This window comes from Panicum virgatum, chromosome 8N (assembly GCF_016808335.1).
Source record: "Panicum virgatum strain AP13 chromosome 8N, P.virgatum_v5, whole genome shotgun sequence".
Taxonomy (NCBI): domain Eukaryota; kingdom Viridiplantae; phylum Streptophyta; class Magnoliopsida; order Poales; family Poaceae; genus Panicum; species Panicum virgatum.
The window spans coordinates 49541297-49560682 of NC_053152.1; the positions used below are offsets into that span (position 1 = coordinate 49541297).

The following is a 19386-nucleotide window of genomic DNA, read 5'->3' on the forward strand; positions in this document are numbered from 1 at the left end:
ATTGTGCATATGCATTGTACATGTTTGCATTTTGCATTGTCTCACTTGCACTAGCATTCTTGAATACAATGCTATGACCTTCTAGTGCCTGCTAGTGTGAGTTGATAAACTTGATCATGTATAGCTTGCTCCATTGTGTATATGACATCATCTGAGTTAAGCTATTTTGATTTGAAAATCTGAAAACATGATCACCCTGTCTTGGCTACTAGCATGTTAGGGCGTGTTCATGTGCTTTGCTATCTTATTCATGCTAGTGTGCCTTTTCGTTCAGCAATTCATACTTGAAATGATCTAAATCTGATAAAATTGCTTGAACTATTCTTGAAATGGATTGAAAGATCCAGGTGGGATTGCTTGTCGCACTGATCGAGCTTTCGGGACGGCTCACTTTGTACTTGTGAGAACCCGGGCAAGGCTGTGCATGACTGAAACGAGTGTTTTAAGCTTCTGATTGTCTTTTGGCATAGGCTTGGCCTCGTTGCTAAGTAAAGCATGACAAGCTTTCAACCCCTGGCATTAAGAATTGCTTGATATAAAATTGATTGAAAAATGAATGTTGGCAACTTGTTTTGGCTGGTTTGGCTCGCCTGTATGAGTTTGAGTAGCACTGCTTTCATTTCCTACTTGTTAGTGCTAGATCATGGGTGATGCTTTTATTTCTCCTAAACTGAACTTGACTAGCTCTAGACTGATTTGATATACCCTGTTGAGCTAGATACAGGTCTTGTTTATGGATGCACACATGCTTGAGACTAGATGTTGCTCATACCTTTGTATCCCTGAATACTTTCACTTACACCTCCTGCATTGCATTCATTGCATTGCATCTATTCAGGGGGAGTCTCAGCTTCAGGGGGAGCTCTAGGTCTTTGTAGCCTTGATGTGTGCATGTGCCAACAAGGGGGAGAATTTTGAGAGAAGTGATCGAACAAGGGGGAGACTTGTTTGATTTTTGAAAAACTTGTTGTGCACAGGGCTTTGAGAGTGCATCAATTTGAGAGAGTTGCACATGTGAGAGGGAAAAACTTTGCTTGTGGAGTTTCTGCTTTGGTTTTGGCTCCTGGTTTTCCTCGTTTTTCCTCTGCTTCTTGCATGACTGCGTCGAGCGTTACCTCTGTCTTTGAGGAGTCATGTTTTGGCTTTTGATCGATTGCGTCGAGCCATTGCCCTTGTCTTAGGGGATCGATCTGTGCTTGAGTAAGTGACTGGTCTTGCCTCTCTGAGCTTTATGTCACTTGCTTGAGTTCTTTATTTTATTGTTTCTTTTTATCACTTCTCTTAGTTCATTTGTGGTGTGTTGACAATGCACTCATCAAGGGGGAGATTGAGGAACGAGAGTACTCTATCCTGCTTGTGATGAGTGAATGTCAACCGTGCGGTGTGATCGTGCACTTGGTCTTTGGATTGCAGGTACACAGGCGTCGAGTCTCGACGGGGAGCTGCCGTGGAGGTGCTGTGGCCAATGGACCGTGCGGTGGACGGCGGTGAAGGGCAGCCGGGACCAGAGCTCGGACCGGGCGGCAGCTGTGGCGTCCACTCCTGGATCGAGGGTGCAAGCGGCGACGGAAGGCAGGTTTCTTGGTTTGCACCACAAAACCAAGGAGGCGGACGGCGGTTGAAGACACCGAGTCGTGGAGGCACGGGCGTCGGTCTCGGGACTGACGGAGGCGACGGGCGTCGACGGCGTCTAGGGCCTCGCTGCGGGCGAGGAGGTGACGGGCGTCGGGCGGCGACTAGGGCCGTCAGAAGGCCGAGGCGGGAATGGCGTCTAGGGCCACGGCGTGGAGGCGGGAATCTTCCCGCGCGTGAGGTTTTGGCGGTTTTCTCAAAACCGGCCACCTACCCGGGTTTCGCGGACCCTCCATCAAGGCGGCGGCATCGCGGAGAAGACTTCGTTTCGAAGAAAGAACCTCGGCCGTCGGATGAGATCGTGTACAGGGGGTGCTGCAGGCCAACCGGTCTGACCGGTCCCGCGGGTATAAATACCCCTTCACTTGTGTTAGGTTTAGTGCGGCATTTGTATTGTGTCCGTGAATTCTCTGTTTCCCCAGGCCGCCGCCCCTATGTTCCTCTTCCTCAGTTCATCTCTTTAGGGTATATTTGAATGTTGTTTGTGTGAGAACTCTTGTAGATTTGATTGGGAAAGGAGGCCCTAACCTCCTTGTGCCCTCTGGGCGGTTTGAATCAATCCATCTCCTCGTTTTGTGCCTTGTTTGATGAAATTTCGATTTCATTTTTGGTGCACTTGATTGCGAGGAGTCCATGAGTTCTTTGCTGTGATTCCCGTGCTTCTGACCCTGTCCTAAACCCTCTGGAATCACTGGTGTGTTCGAATTCGATTTCTTGAGTTCTTGAGAAAACCCCAATCCCTTTTGATCTCCCCCATAATTCTCACAATTCATTGATCTTTAGGACGAGATCTTTTGGGGATATGTTCACGGGGTAGGGGCGAAGCAATCCCCCAAGTTTCATCGATTTTCGTGGTCATTTGGTCGAGATTCACCATTTGAATCTATGTTTTCGGGGGTTTTCTGGGTGCCACCGGTCAGACCGGTAGGCAAGACCGGTTAGACCGGTCCAGCGCACCGGTCAGACCGGTCCAGCGCACCGGTCAGACCGGTCCAGGCAGATCAGTTCTGCAGTTTTCCAGATCTGCTTCTGATTTGCTTCGTGGTTTCGCTCGCTCGTTCGAGGCCTTGTGTTTTGGTTTAGCTTTTCCATAGCTATTCCAAACTTTGGCCAGAACGCTTGAGGGCTTGGGTGATTTTCGGGATATAGGCCGACGGTTTGAATTTCGGAAGAAATTTTGATCGGCTCCCATTCACCCCCCCTCTGGTCGCCGGCTTCGGTCCTTCAAAACCAGACGACTGTATGCAGTAAACTGTCTCAGTCAGGGTACCATGCAGGAAGGCATTCTTGACGTCGAGCTGATAAACAGGCCAGCGCTGAGAGAGTGCCAGAGAGAGCACTGTGCGAACAGTGGCTGGCTTCACCACAGGACTGAAAGTCTCCTAGAAATCCACACCAGGCCGCTGGGAGAAACCACAAAGAACCTAGCGCGCCTTATACCGTTCTAGAGACCCATCCGCCTGGAACTTGTGCTTGAAGATCCACTTCCCGGTGACAATGTTGGCCCCAGCAGGATGAGGCACAAGATCCCAGGTGTGATTATGTAGTAGAGCCTCATGTTCCTCTACCATAGCAGCTCGCCAATGAGGATCGGCCAGAGCACTATGGTAGGTTTTCGGGATAGGAGACGGGGCGGTGGCATGGAGGATCGGGCGAAGCGGCATCCGATACCCAGTCTTTGCCCGTGTCGCCATGCTGTGCTCGTTGCTGACTGGAGGAACGGCCACAATGCCCTTGGGAAAGGAGGGCGGGCCGTCAGGCACAGGAGCTGGAGCGCGCGGGTGATGTGAGTACACCTTGGTGATCTCATGCGGTGGTGGCAGACAGAAGACCATCGGAGGAGCACCGGACGTGGCCGATCTTTGCCCGTGTTGCCATGCTGTGCTCGTTGCTCACTGGAGGAATGGCCACAGCGCCCTTGGGCAAGGAGGGCGGGCCGTCAGGCACAGTAGCTAGAGCGCGCAGGCGGCGTGAGTACACCTTGGTGATCTCATGCGGTGGTGGCGGACAGAAGACCGTCGGAGGAGCACCGACGTGGCGCGGGAGGAGGGATACCCGGCATGCGCCGCGCAAGCGGGACGTAGAGCGCGCGCACTGGGGACCTTGAGGGCGATGCCGCGCATGGCACTGGCGAGTCCAGAGTGGACTCCAACAAGGCTGCTCGTGGCGCAGGGGAGTCCGACCTGGACTCTAGGGGGCCGCGCGTGGCGCGGTGGTCGGGTACCCGGCGCATGCCACGCAGGCGGGACGTAGAGCGCGCGTGCACCGAGGACCCAGAGGAGGACACCAGGGGCTCCGCGGGCGTGGGAGCCATGAGGGGAGCTGAAGCCGGCGCGGCGCTGGAGGAGGCGCCAGGGGGGTCCTGCAAGAAAAACTTTGTGCATCGATCCAATAGGAATGAGCACAACATCAGTAGCATCTAAAAACTCGAAGTCCACAGCCTGGCAAGGGCCGTTATGCTCAGCAAAGGGAAAGGCAGTTTCATCAAAGATGACATGCCGCGAGATGATGACTCGGTTAGAAGAGAGATCAAGGTAGCGGTATCCTTTGTGATGAACGGAATAGCCAATGAAGACGCACAGGGTAGAGCGTGGGGCGAGTTTATGGGGAGCTGTGGCAGAGAGGTTTGGGTAACACTTGCAACCAAAAAACCCGAAGATGATCATACGCCGGCGGTTTGCCCAGAAGGGCAAGGTGTGGCGTGGAGAAGTCGAGGGTTTTGGTTGGCAAGATGTTAACCAGAGAGGTCGCCGTGGAGAGGGCCTCAGCCCAGTAGGTGGGGGGCATGGACACCTGAAACAGCAGGGAGTGAATGACATTATTTGTGGAGCGAATAATACGTTCAGCTTTACCGTTTTGAGGCAAAGTGTAGGGACAAGACATGCGAAGATGAATGCACCTAGTGAGGAAGAACGTGCGGGTACTGGAGTTATCAAACTCCTTGCCATTGTCGCACTGAACTTCTTTGACGAAAGCACCAAACTGAGTGGTGGCGGAGGAGATGAAGTTAGACAGCGCACTGAAAGTGTCAGACTTAAAACGGAGAGGAAAAGTCCACAAATAGTGAGTGCAATCATCAAGTATGACCAAATAATATTTAAATCCTGAAATGCTAGCAACAGGAGACGTCCATAGATCACAATGAATAAGATCAAACGGATGAGTAGCACGAGACAAAGACGCATGAAAAGGCAGACGAGTATGTCGCCCCAACTGACATGCATGACACAACTGTGAACAATCCTCTAACTGAAAGGAGACACTAGTAGCAAGCTTGGACAAAGCTTCGTGGCTGGGGTGCCCGAGACACCTATGCCACAGTGGAGAGGTAGCTTTGGCGACGAAGGAAGAAGCTGGTGGGAGGCGGAGAGGGTACAGCGGGCCGGAGCTATTGCACCTGACGATCTCTGTCCGTGACAGAAGGGCCTTCACAGAGCAACCAGCGGGGTCAAACTCAACAGAGCAATTATTATCGATAGTAAACTAGCGAATAGAGATAAGATTCTTAATAATTTGTGGTGACACAAGAACATTATTAAGATGTAGAAAAGGAGATAACTCTGTGGAACCAGTGGCTGTGACAGGGATGACGGAGCCATTACCGACAACAATGGATGAAGGAGTAGGATACCGCGGGGAGCAGGCATGCGAAAGTATATGTGGAAGAGAAGTCATGTTAGAAGTAGCACCTGAGTCGAAGTACCACTCGTTGGAGGGAGGCTGGTTCAGCGACGCCATGCTAAACGCGGAGGCCAGTGACTGCTGATCCCAGGAGGGGAGGCCGGCCATGGGGTGGTAGAGCCCTGGGGTAGTCCACTGGCCGGCGCCGTCAGTGGCCGTAGAAGGGGCAGCAGCCTGCTGCTACTGCGGGACGACGTACAGCAGCTGCTGCTGGGCGAAGAGGGCCTCCTGCTGTGGAGGTTGTGGTATGCGCGCCAGAGGGGGCGGGGACCAGGCCACATCTGGATGGTCCCCCTCCAAGTGTTGTAGAAGGTAGGCCAGGGAGCACTGGATGTTGCGCCCTTGGCCCCAGGGGCGCCACCAGCCTACTATGCCTGCGCCCCCTAGGCGCGCTGGCTGGCACCGCCCGCGCTGTTGCCGCCCGCACCGTTGTTGCGGTTGCCGCCGCCGCGTCTGCTGCGACGGTTCGAGGACTTGGCGCTCGAAGAATTGCCCCCCCCCCCAAGTCAGAAGCAGCCTGCTGCTGCTGAGGGGCAGAGGCCGCAGGCTTGGTGGAGGCGGTGAAGGCGGCGGCAGGGGTCTGCCGATTCTCCAGAGTGATTTCCTCAAGGTCGAGGTCATCACGGGCCTCCAGGAAGCTGGGGAAGGGATGGGCATGTCGGAGAAGCGTCCCAACGTGGGTGAAGCGCTCGTTGAGGCCTCGGATGATGTTGAGGACGAGTGTCCGATCGGTGACGATCTCACTGAGGGCGCCGAGGTCGTCGGTCATTTTCTTCATGCGGCGACAGTAGTCGGTGACGGAGAGGTCACCTTGGACAAAGTTGCGGAACTTCGTCTCCAGCTGGATGGAGCATGCCTCCCGGTTGCCGAGGAAGAGGGACTCGACGGCAAGCCAAGCGTCCTTGGCAGAGGCGCCTTGGGAGGAGATGATCTCGGCGAGGTCGTCGATGAGGGTCCCGAGGATCCAGGACATGACAACACAATCCATGCGTGTCCAGTCCGGGGAGGGAGCAGCAGGGGCGTTGAGGTGGACGTGATCCTGGAGGGAGAACTTGCCGAGGGTGAGCAGAAACTGATTGCGCTAGTGGTTGAAGTTACCGAAGTCGACATCGAGGACGATCGGAACGAGACTGCGAATGTTGGTGACGGCAACCGCCAGTGCATGCAGATTCAAGAGGGCAGCAGCCTCGTGAAGGAGCATGGCCGCGTGAAGATCGGCGGGGGCGCTGTCGGTGTTGAACCGCGATGGCTTTGGAGGGGCGATCGCGGCCTCAGCGGCGGCGCGCTCGAGGGCCGCGCGCTCGAGGGCCACGCACTCGAGGGCCGCGCGCTCGAGGGCAGCGTCGCGGGCGTGGATGGCGGCGGCGGCCTCCCCCTCAGCCTTGAGGGCGCGCGCCAGGGCAGCATTGTGGGCGTCTTGCCGCTCCTTGGCAAGGCGCTGGGCTTCCAGGGCGGCGGCGTTGGCGGCTTCCTGAGCCGTGCGCCGGGCGATCTCGTCGTCCTGGGCAGCCTTGGCGGCGGCGGCCTTGGGAGATGGCGGCGGGGTGCCGGCCATGGGTGCAGCGCGACAGAGAGTCGGCGCGCAGGGGTGGGCGCGCATGGCGGGAAGCCGGCGCGCAGGGAGAGGTGGGCGCGGCGCGGCGGAGGGCAGGCGCGCTAGGGCAGCGGAAGATGGATCCGGGAGAGAACCCGGACTCTTGATACCATGAAAGCAGAGAAAGGTTCGGGAATTGGATGATTGATTAATGAGGGTACAGGGTACAATATATAGGCAATGATCGTCTAGGGTTAGGGTTTATAAAACACACCCAATCAACCATGATCCTTGCCTAATGCGAATCAATCTATCACAAAGCCCACGGCAGCCAAGCCAATAGGCCGGCGCCCCACAGCCCAATAGGGCGGCCCAATCTATCACGCTAACATATTCTATAATCTCTATCGGATTGTTGACACATTTTGATTACAGATTATTGTATCTCCTGTTCCATCCATATTCATAGTTTTCCCCCTTTTCCAATCGCACCTTTGTGCCCATCGGTTCCTTTTTTTTTAATTCATGCCGGACCAGGAAATTTGAGCAAGATATGTTTAGTCATGCGGACAGTTGCACTGGGTCATGTGCAAATGTGTAGAGTACTTTCTAGGATAGTAGTTGTTTGAGACTAATATAACTTTGGTGCTTCTTGCAGATGGATTATTCTTTCCTGTCTATTATTCTTCAAATCAAATTGAGGAAAAGAATAGAGCACATAGAATATATTCTCAATGACTCGAAGAAATCACATCTGCTCAATCAAGATAGCAGCAGTAGCAGTGCAATTCCGGAGGAAAGCAGGAGGCAGGAGGAAGTTACTAACTTGCATAGAAGAATTGATCGGAAGGTGTTCGGTCGTGATGAGGAGCGTGAGCGTATATGTAGTATGCTTCGAAAGGGATCAAATGCTGATGGACCAACCTCCAGTAGCAGTAAACCTTATTCTGTGTTTGGCATACATGGCATTACAGGATCCGGGAAGACTACCCTGGCTCAATATGTTTGTGATCTTGAGAAGAAGGCCGAAGACAAGCATTTTGACCCTGTCATGTTCATTCATGTCTCAGAGACTTTCAGAATAGACAAGATATTTCGTGACATGTTGAGCGAGATGGGACAACAATCTGGCAGCAACGGTCTTACAGCTCTACGTGATGAGCTGAAGGAAAACTTGAAAGGAAAACGTTTCTTGTTGGTACTGGATGATCTCTGGGTCAATGATAAAAATCAGAAGGAACGGGATCTTGTACTTGATGCAATCAATGCTGGGCAGTGTGGAAGTCGAATCCTGGTGACAGCTCAAAAAAAAGATGCAGCTGCAGCTCTAGGTGCTCAGGAGCAGAACTCGATACCTGATTTGGAAGAGGAGCAGTATTTTTCAATGTTCATCCACTATGCCCTAGAAGGCATAAATTCTGATCATGACAGATATATATCAATAGGTAGAAAAATTGCGAAAAAGCTGTGCAGATCACCAATTGCAGCAGTAACAGTAGCACGGAGGCTTCATACGAACATAAGTATCAGCTTCTGGGAAAGAACAGCGAATGATGTTGTGCTGAATGAGACCATGGGAGCTCTGTGGTGGAGCTATCAGCATCTTGGTGCTGACACCAGGCGATGCTTTGCATACTGCAGCACTTTTCCAAGAGGATATGAGCTAGAACGAGATGAGTTGGTTCGCATCTGGATAGCACAGGGGTTTGTAAGCACCAGTAATCATGCAACAGAGGAATTGGAAGATGTAGGCAATCGCTACTTTGATGAGTTATTGACATTCTCATTTCTGATGCAAGTGCAAGGAAGATCAATGTTTAAAGCTGAGGCATTCAGAATTCATGACCTGCTACACGAGTTGGCAGAGATGGTTGCTGGAAGTGACTTCCATAGAATTGATTTGAATGGCTCGCCAAAAGATATTCCGGCTGGGGTTCGCCATGTTTTCATCGAGACCGACAATGGAGCAAAGGTCATCGCGGAGAAAAATCTGGACTTGGGAAAATTGCGCACCCTGATCATTAAGGACTTTTGTACATATACAGATAGAATGCAACCCGTGGATAACTTAGAAAAAGTCTTTGATTGTTTGTTCAAGAAGAAGCTGAGGAAACTGCGGGTGCTGATCGTTATACTAAAACATGGCACAGAAGTGCTGTCACTCCCAGAATCTGTTGATCGGATGAAGCATCTACGTTATCTTGGTTTCCACGCTTACGGTACGACGAAGTTGATTTTGCAAAGCACATTTAGCAAGCTTTACCATATGCGGACGATAAATGCTCCTATGCGGAGGGTATCCTGTCCTGAAGATATGGCTAATCTCGTCCATTTGCGGCACATCTCGGACTGGCTGCATTTCCCCAACGTTGGCAGTCTGACGTCACTCCAAACACTGCCATGCTTCTATGTTCTGGAGCAACAAGGGTACGAGTTGAAGCAGCTGGAGCGCCTAAACAAGCTCCGGGGCGCTCTGCAGATATGGGGTCTTTGGATTGTCGGAAGTAAAGAGGAAGCTCTCGAAGCTCACCTAGCCCGCAAGGAGCGACTCACACGACTGGACCTGCGCTTCAATGGAAACAACCCTGACGTCGAAGCAGAGGTACTTGAGGGCCTTAGCCCCCCAAATGATCTTTTAGAGCTCGTGATCTGGTGGTACAACGGTTCAAGGTATCCTAGCTGGATGCTGAGTCGGCAGCAACCAGACGGGCCAAAGCGCCTGCAAACACTTGACTTCATTAGTTGCAGCCGATTGGCGTCTATTCCTGAAGATACCGAGCTCTTCACTCATCTGCGTGAACTCCACATTAATGGGTGCGACTGGGACCGCTTGCCAGAAAATATGGAGCGCCTCATGTCGCTCCAGAATTTGGTACTTTGGGGATGCCATAAGGTGGAGCTCCTTCCGACGCTGCCCCAGTCTCTTCGGAAGATTCAAATCTCTGCATGCCGCGCGCTCAGTAAAACTTGTAAAGAAGAGGGACACGAGAATTGGCATAAGATCCAGCACATTCCGGAGAAGGACATTCTTTTTTAAGGACGGACGATTTGTGAATCCATCTGTCAAGCAGAGCAGACATCGGGAGACCAGGCCGTGTCAGGAATGCTGCGCCCGGTCCGTGACACATTCTAGTAGCTTTTGCTTGTTTATTACTGTGATCCGTGAGCGAAACGGATAAATGCTCTACTCGTGTGCTCCCAACTATTATGGGTTTGTGCATTGCTTGCTTGTTTCCTTCCTGTACGCGCATACTCTAGCTTGTTTACTGTGATCCCAACTGTTGGCTGAATAATGCTGCCTGACTGCCGAGAATGCAATGCACTAGCCATCTGATGGCTCAAACTAACATCTGTATTTGTCCTCTCAATTGGTGTATGCAAGAGAAACTTTGTTTTTTTGTGTGAGAATGTGGAATTACATTGGTGGCAGCCTGCACGAATGCGGGGATTCTTAATTAAGCACCCCTTGTTTCCTGTAGGATGCACATCATCCTTATGACCTCTGCTTCTTGATGTGCTTCTTGATGAGCTTTTTGGCCATTGAGCTCCGCCCAACCCTGCGCACCCCTTTTTTTCTGCAGAGTTTCTGAATTTCGGTGCTTGCTTGTCGTCAGGCTCTGCAACTCTTGCGTCTTGCACTCTTGCTTATTAATTACTAGTATTTTTTTTTCTTTGAGAATTTAATGACTAGTACTAGTATTTTACGACGTCGATGCAAGCAGGCCCGTCCAGCCTCATGCAGGCTTATCACAAATTGCTTAGAACGTTTGACGCTCATCACGTACAGGGGCAGCCTCAACAACAACAATAAAGAAGGCTGACGTATATATAACAGTCAAGAACGTTTTTGTTTAATCCACAAGCAATGTTCAGAGCAGAGACACCGCAAAATATGGTTGGTTTCCAGCACAACAATTCTTGCCATCTGATTCATTCCCAGAATGCCTTACAGGCTCGCACAGCTACTGGGCAGCATAGATAAAAACACTGAATTGTACAGCGCACTATACTACCAGTATGGGCCAACCTATGATCTATCATTTGATCATTTCAGACTGCTCGTGAGCTGGACACAAGAGGAAAAAAATATCTTACATAGGAGTATGCCAGTTGAAGCCACTGCATAATCATGAAGAGAATTGGGGCAGGCCCTGATGCATTATCGTGAACCCTCCCAAGGTCCCCATACACGGTCATCATCCAATTTACTCCCCGTGGATGGTGGCGCTGCACGCCGCGCCCTCCTCCCAGCACCCGGCACTCGATGGCCGTGACGAGGCTGGCGAGCGCGAAGCCACTGAGGGGCACGTCACGCTCCAGCGTGACCTGCGGCAGGGCGAAGGCCGTGGAGTCGAGGCCGCAGCGGACGCAGCCGGAGATGGCGGTGTACCAGGAGGAAGACGTTCGGTGCGGCATCTCGTCGAACAGGTGGAGGGCCGCGGCTGGGGACGAGCGCTGTCGAGGATGGTTGTGGAGCGGAAGGCGCCGAGCGGTAGCGCGCGGCGGAGGGGCGAGGCCGCGGACGGCGCGCGCAAGGAGCGGGTGGTCGGCGAGGCCGTAGAAGGCGGGCGTCCGTGAACGCGGCGGCGACGGGGTGCGACCGTACGCTTGTGGTGGAGGAAGGGAAGAAGGCGGTGGGTCGAGGGGAGAGAGGCAGGCGCAGGGGACACGGAGCCTGCCCATTTTCGTGTGATTTTTTTTCTTACCGAGAAGGAAGAAGAAACTGGAGAAGACAGTTTGTGATTTGGATGGATTGGACCGTAGAAAGACGAACCCAGTCCATGCTACAAGAATTTGGTCCGCTAAGGCCCATCAGAATTCGGATCGCTTGTTAAAAGTAATCGTGATCCATCTTAGCCCAATCAGAATGGGCCATGCTTCATTCTGTCCTGCACTAGACGACGACGGTCTCTGAAGATAATTTCAGAGACTTTCTTTGCTCCATCCAACAAGAGTGCTACTAGACGACGGACTTAATTGTAGTCTCCATCCTATCATTTTCAGATAAACAAGGCCGCTTATCAATATCAATATGTGCGCTAACCCCTGCCAGTAAAAATATATAGGCGTAGGAAAATCAAATCTTCAATTGGAGGCACAAACGTACACAAGTCTAAGATCTTGTTTGTTTCAGTGTCAACATTCAACAGCAAGCAGCTAGCGTAAGACGAAGAATAGTAGTGTTCCTAGAAAACGTAGCTTCGTCTCTGCGTCTCGCATGGCACCAAAAATCGTGAGCGCCATGAGCCATTTAGTAGGATTTTTCCCGCATCTTGCTTTAACGCGCCACAGACGCTGAACCAAACGACGGGGCCAAAGTGTGTCTGTCTTGATGGCAATGTACACCTAAAACTCCGTATACAACACTGAAACAATCCAGTCAATGGCGCTATAAATCTGAAAAGGATTTATTTGTTGAAGCCGACGTGTGTACCAATTGGAGGTGGGTATGCACTATGCAGTATGCGCAGGCCATTATTTGGAACCGGTATCCACTGATTTTTTGCCCCCATGAAACATCCAATCTAACTTATTCTCCCAATTCTCCACATAAGCCACTCAAAAAAAAAAAAACTCCACATGTATCCAGTCACAGTGCCTAATCCACGAGAATAGCCTCCATGAAGCTAATTCCTTCAGGGTCGCGCCTTCACACTGAGGACCAACTAACCAAGCAACCATGCAAAAGCAGACAAGTACTTGCCTGCTGGTCTTTGAACTATCTTCCAATGGCCCCTCGACCAGCTCCTCCGACCCCACTTCCAGAACCACGACGGTGCCGACAACCGCGCGTCTTCGTCGACGTCTGGACAGTGAAAGACAACGGCACATTGTTGTATATCTCGGCGCCATCATCTGGGTACCAATTGACAATTGTCATAGGCCGTCAGTCAGTGTGACGGAACCGCCAAATTAAAACGGAACCGCCAAATTAAAACTCTAATTAAGTGTAATGGCCATCATTTGAACACATCGAGCGCATTAGCTTAACGGCTTAATTTGGCAATCCTTTCTCAACCCACGTCCCGATTGAAACAACACCAATAGTCTCACGCGAAGGTGAGCGCAGATGGTACAAGCACGACATATATTTGAAAATACAACGATATACATATGACCCTACTTGGAGTTTTACAAACCGAGTTTGAATACATGCATAGTTTATAAATTTTACAAAACCGAAATTAAGGTCCGAATAGAAGAAAGGGCCTACAACTATCAAAAGGATACCCTAGGGAATCCCTATCTACACGTCTGGATCCACAACCTCCCATCCCTCTGCGTCCCGGCGGATGAACTTAACGCAGCAGGGACAGAAGTCTACGTCTGAGTGTCCTAAAATAATGTTTCAACAAAAGCCCTGAGCAATTAATACTCAGCAAGACTTACCCGACCAGTGGGTATAACTTAGCCCACATCCCTAGACATGAAGGTTTTTGGCTGGTGGTTATTTTGCAGAAAAACAGCTAAAGTAATTCCTTACTTTCCTTATTTGAGCTCCAGGTTCTATATAGATTAACTCTGATCTAATATTTGCATAAGTCAACTATAGCACACATGTTGGAGCAACAATAATAATAATTCAATGTGTTCAACAACATAAATAAATATAACTATCATTCCATCATAACACTACACTGCGACGCAGTGATCAAGGTGCGCATATCCGAGAGCGATTGACGGAGAATCGATTTGTTTTAACCTTGCAAGGTGGACCTAACCAACACGGCACGCATATGCCCCGTCGGACCACACGCACCAACCAATTCCCCTCCCCGCCTCGAACTACATATGCAGCCGAGCTCAACGAGAGACCAACAAAAGTAAACATATGCATCCTGTTTCTCCTCGACTACTCGACTCGCCCTAAGGGGTGGTGATGGAGTTCTGTACTTTCAAAGCGAGGCAGTACTAGGCTTACCGGTTTCGACTACCTCCTACTTCCGGCATTCGGTTAGTACAGTTCAAACATGATCAGCAGGGCCAACAATGGCTCGGTCCTTAACTGACACAGGCGGAACTACACCTCTCCCGCCTGGTCTCAGATTCTATTCTTTCTTTCATTCCAAGACTTTCATTCCAAGGTGAGTAACTTCTATATGGAAACCTAAAAATATGCTATATCTCGCGAGTAATCGGAAATTACTCGACTTTTACCGAACCCTATCTAGCATAGCATATCTATCGTCCTATGCATACAAGTATAACTCAAGTAAACCTAGTGTTTATGCAACTAGGGTTTCATACAACTCCTAAACGTAATGCACAAGTAATAAATACATATATAGGTGCCATAATTTAGATTAATAGGATGTGCACCGGGGCTTGCCTTCGGGCTGCTGCTCGACACTGGGCTCGGCTGGGCCTTGGGCCGGGTGTTCACGCCGCTCTTCCTGCTGAACTTGCCCCTGGTGCTCCTGTGGCTCGGCGATCACCTCGTACACGGCTCCCTCGGCGGCGGCGTCTACACGTATGCAAATGATATGAGAATGCATGCATGGGTTGCAACCTTAAAATAGCCAATGACTAGATGCAACTACTAGTAATTTACACAAAAATTGCACTCCCTGTCCCAAAATATTCCCCAAAAATCCGGAGTATCCGGACGAATACCCGGAGTATCCGGACTCCCAAGTCCGGAGTTTCCGGGCCTATACCCGGAGTTTCCCCGGGGTGTCCCAAACCCGGAGTATCCGGGCTTATACCCGGAGTTTCGCCCGGAGTGTTCCAAAACCCGGAGTATTCGGGCTTATACCCAGAGTCTCCGGGCCCGACAGCATTTTCGCCCCAAAAACTGAAATTTTGATTTTGGCAAAACCAACCCACCAAATTTGAAACCCTCTTGAATCCTAGTTCAAGGATGCATATAGAGATGATTGACCAAAGGAAACCACATAGAACCTCCTAAAAAGATAGATCGGGGCGGCACAAGTTTGAATACCTAGGATGAGCTTTTCGTGCGCGAAGAACTTGAAATCCAAGGTACCCTTGGCAGGAGCTCGTGGGGAGGAAGGTTCCCCACCCGATTTGAAGCTTCCTTGGCTTTGAAATCACATCTAGGGCATCATGGAGAGGGAGGGCTCACGAGGGAGAGGGTGAGCTCGTGAGGGAAGTGAGGGAGAGAGAGGTGACGGGAGAGAGTGAGAGTGAGGGAGAGAGAGAGAGTGATATTTTCCATTTAAATGATTGTGGGGCCCAGAGGACAAAACATATATGAACTAGAAACTCTATGTCCGGAGTATCCGGGCCTACGGCCGGAGTATCCGGACAGGGTGTTACAGCCAGCTTGGCAAATTCCTCTATGCTAAGCAAGCACAGCGTGTGGATCGATAGCTTAATTATCTACGAGTACCCAGCTGCTTTGCAATGTTCTTCATTTCTTCAACAGCAGCTTAATTTTCCGGGGACAACAAAATTTAATTTTCAGGCTGATCTTACAACCAAGGTGAGCCACTACTGCTTACCACGAGTACATGAACGATGTCTATGCATTAGGTGTGCTCATCGTCCTTAAGGTTGTTACAGGAAAGAAGAATGCGCCAACCCCTGCCACTAAATGCCACTACTACGAAAATAGTTTGTAGGAGCGGGTAAAAATATATTTCTAGGAGCGGATGTGATACCCGTCCCTATTTCTCGCATCTACAAATGCTGTTTGTAGGGGGCGAATAACGTGCCCGCCCCCAGAAATGGATTTCTAGGGGCGGATGAGGGGTCAAACACCCCTACAAAACCGATTTAAAAAATAATAAAAAAGCGACGCTCCACCAACTGCTCCTCGCCGGCGCCACCGCCGCCTCGGATATCCTATATAACTACTCGTCATTGCTTGTCGTCGTAGGAGATGGTGCCTGCGCCCATGGTGGTGAGCCACGGTGCGCCGTTGGCCAGCGTGCCTATGCCCGGCCGTCTGTTCCCAGCGGAGCACGCAACGAAGACACCTTCTCCATGGCATTGTAGGTGCCCGCGGCCATGCCATCCTTGTAATAGGCCGCGAGGTTGCCGCCATCCACGCCGGCGGAGACGCAGAGCACGTCCACGCTGTCCGCCACCGCGGCCTCCATGGCCACTAGAATGTCGGCGCTGTAGCACCCACCAGCCCAACACACCTTGTACGCCACGACCGCACAGCCTTGGTTGCGAAGCCCGCACGCCGATGAGCTTGTTGTTGCACACCGACCTGGTGAAGTTTCGGGCCTCCTCGCAACTGACCTGCTACCTCGCCCATGCTCATGCCGCCGCGACGCCCCGTGGCCGCGCACCTCCCACGCCGCCACAACGCCCCGCCATCTCACCTACATCAGCGCTATTGCGACGCCCCATTGCCGCGCACAGATCCGCGCCGCAGGCGCCGCATCTGCACCTCCACCGCTCGATCTGCGAGCGTCGCCACCGGATCCGGTAGCAGGGAGGGTCGGGGAAGATGGCGCCGGCCGGATCTGGGCTAGGGAGGAGTGCCGCTGCCGCCCGGTGGGGCCACCTGGCTAGGGTTTCGGACTGGGAGAGGGAGAAGCATGGGAGAGGGTGAGGAGAGAGGGTTGGTGGGAGAGAAAGAATGGGGTGAATCGGCCGCATCCGTGCTTGTTTTTATATAAAAACAATTTTTAGGTCCTAGAAATGGTGATCATTTTTAGGGATGGATGATGACGTCACCCACCCATAGAAATGACCACCATTTTCAGGGGCGGGTGACGCCATCAACCCACCCCAAAAAATACATTTTTAGGGGTGGGGCGGTTGCTACAGTAACCCCACTCCATTTGTAGTAACGAGTTATATTTTGATCCACCTCTGAAAAAAATCGAGGCTTACTATAAATCGTTTTTGAAGTAGTGAGTAGTATGCGTAGAAAACACAAATCTTCACTTGGATGCACAAAGGCCCATAACAAGTTTAAGGTCCTCTAAAAAAAAGGGTTTAAGATCCTGTTTGGTTTAGCATCAACAATCCGAGCAAGATGAAGAACAGTAGTGTTCCTCGAAGCATAGCTTCGTCTGCGTCCCGCATCTCCACCTTGAAGAACTGTGCGCGTCAAGGCTGAAGCGTGTATTGAAAATCATGAGCAATAATGTTGTATGCTGTTAAGGATTCTTTCCACATCTCACTTAAATGCGCCAAAGACGCTGAAACCAACCGGGCCCAAGTATGTGTCACTCTGATGGCAATATGCACCTAAAAGGCTGAATACAAAGACTTTACGAGTCAACGACACTGCTAGACATACAAAGACTATGGACACTCTATTTAGCTTGGAAAAAGAAGAGGAAAAGAAAAGAAAGTAAAATGACTTCAATGTTGAAGAAACACCCATATCGAAAGAATTCGTAGTACTGGTTTTAAATTTCGAAACCATACTAATTGAGTGTCAAATTCAGTGAGGCGCATGTATTAGGTGTCAAATATCAAAATTTCTCAGTAATATGCAATCAACAGAATCACAAATGATTGTGTTTGATGCATGAGATTTTGTTCAAAGCCCTTCGTGTACTAGAGCTCCTCGTATGTATGTGCTGTTAAAAACTTAAAATAAAGAAGAAGAAGCACGCAGAGCTAAAAGAGAAAAAAAGAAGCACGCTAGAATGCGTGGACGTCCATGCATGTATATGCTCGTGTGTACATGTTGAGAATACATAGCTGAAAAAACAAGCTTCGTGCGGCAAGAGCGAGCTCGTCTTTATCTGTTGGTGGAAGCAGAGCTCCCTTTAATAGCGGCGCTGTGGTGTGTAAGTGTGTTCACATTATGGCTATCTAGCTAGCCACATAGTGCGTGTGTGTCACTACCATTCGCCCCGTCCGTCATCTTCCTCCAGCCTCTTCCCCTGTCCTCCGTGAGAGCTTAGAGTTCCAATCCATGGCAAATCCGTGGGGAATTGAAGCAGTAGGCTCGAGCATCGTCATCATGGGTTGGCTGCTGTCACCCGTACTCAGCTTCCTTGTGAACAAGTTCTTTGCCAACCTCTCCCTTGACACATCAAGAAAGCTTCGGAAGCTGGAGATCGACACTATCCCAAGCCTCAAGGAGACGGTGAGAAAAGTGGAGGAGCAGAGGATGCTCGGAGAAGTGAAAGGCAAGGGATCTGAATCTGATCTCGCGATGCTCAGGAAGATTGAAAATGATCTCAAGTCCATCCTGCATGAAGCTGAAGACATACTGGATCTCGTCGATTATCACCGGATCGAGAAGAAAATCAAGGGGGACGGCCCCAGCTGGATCTCAAGCGCTGCTGGGGCTTGCATCACCCGCTGCAAGGGGACCTGGTTGTTCCGGAGATGCATAGAGAGGATTCGATCTACACTATTGCAGATTTGGTGAGCAAATACCAATTTCCCAAGGGCCCTCCAACTCAAATCCCATGGTGCAGAGGCTCCGTGCTTGGTCACAATCCCTCGACATCAAGGCCCTCTGTCAATCGATGCAGAGGTGGTTAGCATCTAAGCAACCTTCGGGTACGAAGATCCCAACAGTGCAATCCTAGATCAATTGAAGGACGCTAGCACAAATCGATGTCCAGGCCAACGAGATTGGGGGAGGGGGTTACCTTTGGGATAACCTTGATATAGATTAAGATGCAGGCACGTCAAGGAGCGGAGGAGCGAGTAGGAGGCCGGACCTCCTCACGACGACGGCAGGATAGCTCCTCGCAACGGAGGCACGGCAGCTCCTCGTGGAGCCGGCGTTGACGTCGAGGGAGGCGCCGGGACTCAGGGACGGCGGCGCTTGCGGAACGGGTTGGCGCGGGGGCTCAGGAATGGCACTGCATGAAGCGTTCTCTTATAAGAGAAGACTTAAAAGTGATACAATATCAGTCCCAGGAGGCTGATAACACTTTATTACATCAGATGGTACATCACCGTACAAACCTCCGAGGAGGTGGACACTCGAGACAGACAATAACAAGAAGTAAAAAGGCGGTAATACACCAGAGCACGACCCACATGGGATCTAGCTCGGGCTTAGAGTACTGCGCCAGCGAAAGCATCCTGAACAGGGCCAACACCACAGGCAGAGTTGGGTGCAGGACGGTACCCCTACTCAATGTCCTCGGGAACAAAGTCTGGATCTTCCTCTGCAAAAATTAAGAATAGGGTGAGTACAAACGTACACAGCAAGTCCAATCACACCCACGGAGGGGGTATAAACAGAGTATAATGCACAGGGTAAATCAAGGATAAGGCTATGGTTTAATTTGCGGAAAGCTAATTTTTTATGCAGGGGTTCATTTGAAAGAAAAAAGGATTTTCAAAGCAACTTTCTCGCACCGAGTAACACGTAGGATTGATCCACACAGGATCCAAGTTTTAAATTTGCTACTGGACTCCTCATCCACCGTAGCACACGGCACAACTACCGGACACTTTCCAAAACAACTTACGCCAACCCATCCATTCCCAGAAGAAACACTAGTTATGTGACCACACCGTAACTCGCCCAGTACCGTGGGCACGACTATTCGAATAGATTTTAACTCTACAGAGGTGTGCAACTTTACCCACAAGCGGGGTACCACAACACGATCACCTTAGTATCGGTGCAGATC

At 50.9% G+C, this 19386-nt stretch overlaps 3 protein-coding genes and 1 long non-coding RNA gene across 4 annotated transcripts in view; 2 read left to right on the forward strand and 2 right to left on the reverse strand.

Annotated features, from left to right (window-relative positions):
* Positions 1–5493: 5493 nt before the first annotated feature.
* LOC120685219 lies at positions 5494–6301 on the reverse strand. Its single transcript, XM_039967031.1, has 2 exons — positions 5807–6301; positions 5494–5607 (listed from the first exon to the last, which is right to left on the reverse strand). The coding sequence occupies exons 1-2, from the start codon at positions 6299–6301 to the stop codon at positions 5494–5496; spliced, it is 609 nt and encodes a 202-aa protein (XP_039822965.1).
* Positions 6302–7490: 1189 nt separating this feature from the next.
* Positions 7491–10085, forward strand: LOC120685606 (putative disease resistance protein RGA3). Its single transcript, XM_039967632.1, has one exon. The coding sequence runs from the start codon at positions 7506–7508 to the stop codon at positions 9882–9884; it is 2379 nt and encodes a 792-aa protein (XP_039823566.1). The 5' UTR covers positions 7491–7505; the 3' UTR covers positions 9885–10085.
* A 7314-nt stretch (positions 10086–17399) lies between these two features.
* LOC120685609 lies at positions 17400–18592 on the reverse strand. The gene is made up of 2 exons (XR_005679659.1): positions 18388–18592; positions 17400–18251 (listed from the first exon to the last, which is right to left on the reverse strand). It is a non-coding gene; the product is annotated as an uncharacterized LOC120685609 (long non-coding RNA).
* LOC120685603 (putative disease resistance protein RGA3) overlaps positions 17436–19386 on the forward strand; it is a 39637-nt gene continuing 37686 nt past the window's right edge. Inside the window, exon 1 of the mRNA XM_039967623.1 lies at positions 17436–18041. Within this exon, the coding sequence (XP_039823557.1) occupies positions 17700–18041 (342 nt within the window). The 5' untranslated portion in view covers positions 17436–17699. The remainder of the gene's footprint in view (positions 18042–19386) is intronic.

Excerpts from the sequence above, each read along its gene's own strand:
- LOC120685219 (XM_039967031.1), bottom strand. The coding sequence starts at position 6,301 with ATGGATTGTGTTGTCATGTCCTGGATCCTCGGGACCCTCATCGACGAC. Across the intron at positions 5,608-5,806 it reads CTTCTGACTTGGGGGGGGGG|GGGGACCATCCAGATGTGGC; the intron begins GCAATTCTTCGA and ends CAACACTTGGAG.
- LOC120685606 (XM_039967632.1), top strand. The coding sequence starts at position 7,506 with ATGGATTATTCTTTCCTGTCTATTATTCTTCAAATCAAATTGAGGAAA.